The 6,305-nt window shown below is 49.4% G+C and overlaps 1 protein-coding gene across 1 annotated transcript; it reads left to right on the top strand.

The window, feature by feature from the left end:
• Window positions 1–1,906: 1,906 nt before the first annotated feature.
• Window positions 1,907–2,907, top strand: LOC108284226 (melanoma-associated antigen 2-like). The gene is given in 2 exon segments (XM_017500894.2): window positions 1,907–2,188; window positions 2,190–2,907. Coding segments are annotated over 2 exon segments (945 nt in total). The 3' UTR covers window positions 2,853–2,907.
• The last annotated feature ends 3,398 nt before the right edge of the window (window positions 2,908–6,305 follow it).

Here is a 6,305-nt window from a genome sequence, read left to right as displayed (position 1 = left end):
CGATGTACACATCTACGGTTAAGGGAGGGAAGGGGTTCAGTATCATGATCCCGGCCTTTGGGAAGCAGACGAAGTGCCCAGGCCTCCTCGGAGATAACGAAGGCCTGAGGGGACCCAGGGTGCCAGACAGGGGGCCCACTCTACCCCTGTCTCAAACTGAGGCATCTTCTCATTCATCCCGGGGAATCTAAGGGATGCAGATCCAGTTCAGCAGGAGGTTGGGGCCCAGCCCTGTGAGGAGTCAAGGGGAGGAACAAAAGGGAGGACTGAGGGGACCTTGGAGTCCAGATCAGTGGGGACCTTGGCCTGGAGGATTCTGGGCACAGTGGCCGAATGTGCGGCATGCTCATTGCGCCTTCAGGGTGACAGAGAGTTGAGGGCTGTGGTCTGAGGAGTGGAACTTCAGGTCAGCCGAGGGAGTAGCCCTGGGATCTGCAGGACCCAAGTTGTGTCCCTTTCGTGAGGACTGGGGATACGCCAAAGAGTCTGGGTATCCCGTATTCTTATCTCTGGAGGAACCTGATTAGGGATAGCCCAAAGTGTCAACCTTATTTGTACCACAGGCAGGAAGTTGGGGAACCCTCATGGAGATAAAGTGTTGATGTAAAGGGGAGATGTCCGCTCATTTCAGGGGCTTGGGGGTTGAGGAAGGACAGGTCCCGGCAGGAGTAAAGATGAGTAACCCACAGGAGGCCATCAGAACCCTCACCCCAGAACCAACAGGGTCAGTCCTGGACACCCCACGTGGGGGTGACAGGATGTGGCCCCTCCTCACTTCTATTTCCAGATCTTAGGGAGGTGAGGACCTTGTTTTCGGACAGTGACTCAGGTCAACCCTCAGGCCTTCATCTGATTGACAGAAGCAGCAGTCCTAGGATCTGCCAAGCATACAGGTGGGGAGCCTGAGGGAGGATTGAGGGTACCCCTGGGCCAGAACACAGACAGGGGCCCCACAGAAACCTGCCCTGCCCCTGCTGTTACCTCAGAGAGCCTGGGCAGGGCTGTTAGCTGAGGTCCCTCCATTATCCTGGGATCACTGCTGTCAGGGAAGGGGAGGTCTTGGTCTGAGGAACAGCACTGAGGTCAGCAGAGGGAGGGTCTCAGGCCCTGCCAGGAGTGGACTTGAGGACCAAGCAGGATCCTCAACCAGGACACCTGAACTCCAGTGAATTTGGACATCCCTTGGTGTCCTACCCGGGAGGACCTGGGCATGTATGGACAGATGTGGTCCCCTCATGTCCTTCTGTACTGTATCAGGGATGTGAGTTTTTGATATGAGAGTTTCTCAGAGCAGCAAAAGGGCAGAATTACACCCTACCAGGAGAAAGGTGATGGTCCTGAGTGAGCACAGAGGGGCAATAGAGTGGGGCCCACACAGAGTTTGGCCAACCCTCCTGACAGTACTGGGAATCTGTGGCTGTGCTTACAGTCTGCACCCTGGGGGCCTGTGGATTCCTCTCCCAGGAGCTCTAGGAGCCAGGCAGAGTAAGGCCTTGGTCTGAGGCAGTGTCCTCAGGTCACAGAGCAGAGGAGGCACAGACAGTGCTAATAGTGAAGCTTCGCCTTGAATGCACACCAAGGGCCCCACCCACTCCAGAACACATGGGACTCCAGAGCACCTGGCCTCACCCTCCCTACTGTCAGTCCTGCAGCCTCAGCATGTGCTGGCCGGCTGTACCCTGACATGCCCTCTCACTTCCTACTTCAGGTTCTGAGGGGACAAGCTGACCAGGAGGACCAGAGGCTCCAGAAGAGCACTGAAGGAGAAGATCTGTAAGTAAGCCTCCAAGGTTCAGTTCAGTTCTCAGCTGAGGCTTCTCACACGGTTCCTCTCTCCCCAGGCCTGTGAGTCTCCATTGCCAAGCTCCTGCCCACACTCCTGCCAGCTGCCCTGACCAGAGTTGTCATGTCTCTTGAGCAGAGGAGTCAGCACTGCAAGCCTGAGGAAGGCCTTGAGGCCCAAGAAGCAGCCCTGGGCCTGGTGGGTGCGCAGGCTCCAGCTACTGAGGGGCAGGAGGCTGCTGCCTCCTCCTCTACTCTAGTGGAAGTCACCCTGGGGGAGGTGCCTGCTGCCGGGTCACCGAGTCCTCCCCAGGGTCCTCAGGGAGCCTCCACCTTCCCCACTACTGTCAACTACACTCTCTGCAGCTAATCTGATGGGGGCTTCAGCAACCAAGTAGAGGAGGGAGCCAAGCACCTCTCCTGACCTGGAGTCCATGTTCCTAGCAGCACTCAGTAGGAAGGTGGCTGAGCTGGTTCATTTTCTGCTCCTCAAGTGTCAAGCCGGCGAGCTGGTCACAAAGGCAGAAATGCTAGAGTGTGTCATTCCAGATTGCATGTACTTCTTCCCTGTGATCTTCCGCAAAGCGTCTGATTCCTTGCAGCTGATCTTTGGCATCGATGTGATGGAAATCAACCCCACTTGCAACTTGTACATCCTTGTCACCTGCCTGGGCCTCTCCTATGATGGCCTGCTGGGCGATGATCAGATCATGCCCAAGACAGGCCTCCTGATACTTGTCCTGGACATGATTGCAACAGAGGGCAATTGCGCTCCTGAGGAGAAAATCTGGAAGGAGCTGAGTGCGATGGAGGTGTTTGATGGGAGAGAGCACAGTGTCTTTGCGGAGCCCAGGAAGCTGCTCACCCAAGATTTGGTGCAGGAAAACTACCCAGAGTACCGGCAGTTGCGTGGCAGTGATTCTGCATGCTATGAGTTCCTGTGGGGCCCAAGGGCCCTCCTTGAAACCAGCTACATGAAAGTCCTGCAGCATATGCTAAGTACCAGTGGAGGACGTCACATTTCCTACTTATCCCTGCATGAATTGGCTTTGAGACAGGGGGAAGAGTGAGTCTGAGCACGAGTTGCAGCCAGGGCCAGTGGGACGGCGGCTGGGCCACTGCAGCTTCCAGTGCCCCGTCCAGTAGCTTCCCCTGCCTTGTGTGGCATGAGGCCGATTCTTCACTCTTTGAAGAGTGCAGTCAGCGTTCTTAGTAGTGGGTTTCTGTTCTTGGAGATTCATTTTTGTTTCCTATTGGAATTGTTCAAATGTTCCATTTAGTGGATGGTTGAATGAACTTCAGCATCCAAGTTTTTGGATGACAGTAGTCACACATAGTGCTGTTTGTATAGTTTAGGAGTAAGAGTCTTGTTCTTTATTCAGATTGGGAAATCCATTCAGTTTTGTGAATTGTGACATAATAACAGCAGTGGAATAAGTATTTACTTAGAATTGTGAACGAATTAACAGTAAAATACATGAGATAAAGAACTAAAGAAATTAAAAGATAGATAATTTTTGCCTTATACCTCAGTCTATTCTGTAAAATTAAAAAGAAAATATGCATACCTGGATTTACTTGGCTTCTTTGCGAATGCAAGAGAAATGAAACCTGAATAAAGAATTCTTCCTGTTCACTGGCTCATTTCTTGACCATTCACTCAGCGTCTGCTCTGTGGAAGGCCCTGGGTTGGTAGTGGGGATGCTAAGTTAAGCCAGACTCACCCTACCCATAGGGTGGTAGAGTCTAGGAGCTGAAGTCACATAATCAAGGTGGCGATAAGTCCTCTAAGATGTAGAGGAAAAGTAAGAGAGGGGTGTGGGTGTGGGGCTCCAGGTGAGAGTGGTGGAGTGTAAATGCCCTGTGTGGGGCCTTTTGGGCTTTGGGAAACTGCAGTTCCTTCTGAAGAAGCTGATTGTAATGATCCTGAGTGGGTCCAGGGCCAGATTCTCAGAGGATGAGAGAAAAGCCTGGAATGGAAAGCTGCCCTGAGGAGTTTCTTTTGGGCAGTGGATGAACAGAGAGGAGTCTCTGACTGGGGCAGGAATAAAAGGTGTCCTGTGCTCTTGCCCCAGTGCCATTGAACACAGCCCAGATCTAGGTGATGGACACCCATCATCTGCAAGGGTTTCCTGAGCGATAAGGGTGAATTTCCCGGGAAGGGTGGCCTGGAAGCCACTGGCCAGGTGCTTTTCTGCTGGGCAGGGAGAGCCAGAGCTGACTCCATTAAAAAAGCATTCTAACCAGGTTATCTCAAGGGCAATTGGACCAATTGTAAGCAAAGGCTAGATTTTCAATGGTAACAAAATGGATGGAATAGTGGTTTGGGTGGGAAAGCAGCTGGGAGAGAGGGAAGAAGTTAGTCATTGACTCCGATTCTAGGAGCTTTGAGCTGCACGTGGCTGGGCAAAACCCCCGCACATCCAAATGTTGAAGTACATTCTCTAAGAGGAAATACTGAATTTTACCGATGAAATTTCCTTTTTTGACTATTATCCCATGTCCTATTGAGCTGTATATTCTCTGATAAGTTCTGGAGACAATGACAACAACAACGAAATCTCAGAGTGTTAGGATTAGGGTTAAATAATATTAGAAATAGCAGCCATCTGCAATTCGATAAACTTCTAATTTACACTAGGCCCTGAGCCAGGTGCTTCACCTACATTGCACACACTTCAACTGTCCTACTAGACAGGGCGTATCACATCTGCTTACAGATGAAGAATCCAAAGCCCATAGGGCTTGTGAATTGGGACATAATAACAGGGTTTTTCCTAGATATTTCCCAAGATCACGCGTTTAGTAAGTAACGGGGCTGAAACCAGATCCCTGGTCTGAATTCCTTTACAGCCCATGCTGTTCCCACTTCTCCCAGCCCAAGAAGACTGGTACTTCATTTTTCTTCTCAGCACTGCGTCATGTCTCTCAGGTGACAAAAAGAAGGACCTTGAAGCCAGCATACTAAAAGCAGGCCTGGAGAACATGACAATGAAAATCAAACACCATTTGGGGCTGGTGCACGCTGGATTCCTTGAGAGCTGACTCTGTCCAGGTGTGGGCATTTCTGTCCAGCCCCAGCTCTTTCCAGAATTACAGCACATTTCCCCCAGTCACTTCCATGTGTCCTGTCTGTCTCTGGAACCTGGCCTGCTGATCAGCTCATCACTGGTCAACACAGAACAGCCCAGAATTGTCTGCTCTCCTTCCAACAGGGAGCATTCCTTCTCCTTTCAGAAGTCCTCTGGATGTCCCATCTCTCACCCAGGAAGCCATATGATGCCAAAAACCCTTTTGATATAAAAATTCACATGGGCACAGTGACGTTTAAACACCTGGTTACCACTCTGGTGATCTTCAACACACTTTCTAATTGTTTTCTGAATGGGCTGAGTAGTCTGATTCGCCATATTATCTGAGGGTTCTTGGGATATCACCCTCAAGTTAGAGAGATTTGGAACCACCTTGATACTTGAAATCAGACTTTCATAGGGCATCTTTTTGGGAATCACCTTGGAATACATGCACAGATGAATGGTCAAAGAACAAACCTTCCCTCATGACTATTAGATGAGAAATAACTTGGGAAATCCTAGTGGAACAAACATCTACTTACTGAGGTTGAATTCCTAAATTTCTGGAGTCCTCCAGGAGTTTAAAAATGATTCCTTGAAAACATGTCAACTCTAATGAAAGAGGAATTATTAAGCAGCCTTCTGTTTCTTGTCTGTTTAACTGCTCCACGGGAAAATACTGGCTTTCAGTGTGCCTAGAGGCAGCTGACAGGAGTTCGGGCATGTGGAGGGTAGCAGAAATTCACAGGTTAACATTTTGACCAGGAATCAAATGGAAGAAAAATTCGCAGCCTACTAAGCATTTAAGGGGTATAGCAAAGGTAAGCCTTCCTGCTGAGACTTTCAAGATTCTTGGACAGTTAGTTGTGATCATATATTTGAAAACATCAGTCACATCTTTGACACTGGAAAAAGTTGCAGAACTTCAAGGCAAATTGACCTTCTCAGGAACTCCTCCTTGAAATGGGATTGGTAGTGTAATACCAAATAATTACAGTTGTCTCTTGTTGAGCACCTACTATGTAACCGTTTATCGGGGGGCTTTATAGCACTCACCCACATTGTTTTCTTACAAAAAGAATGTATTAACATGGATATTGGGTTAAGGTGAAAAGTTGAAAATAGTTTAACATTTAAAATATTTCTAAAATTTTATTACAAAAATGCTGTACCAATTCACATTCTCATAAAAATCACAAATGAGTTAAAATTCTGAAATGTGGACAGGACATTTCTTCTCTGCTTTTACAAGGATTTGGTCAGACTGAACAGGAACCAGGGAAGGAGAGGAGACAGGAGACACTCAGCTGGTGAGGAAGATCTGGGGGGATCCGGGGGAGAGCAGTTGCCAACATCCATGAGAAAGACCACATGTGCAACCAAGTCCACTGAGCCCCAGGTGGGCTGGCACTCAGAGCTCTGAATCTAGCATTCAGCCTGCTGGGGGCA

This window comes from Cebus imitator, unplaced genomic scaffold (genome assembly GCF_001604975.1).
Source record: "Cebus imitator isolate Cc_AM_T3 unplaced genomic scaffold, Cebus_imitator-1.0 Scaffold273, whole genome shotgun sequence".
Classification (NCBI taxonomy): Eukaryota; Metazoa; Chordata; class Mammalia; order Primates; family Cebidae; genus Cebus; species Cebus imitator.
Note: the sequence above shows the minus strand (reverse complement) of the source record. Positions and strands in the feature narration are given on the sequence as shown.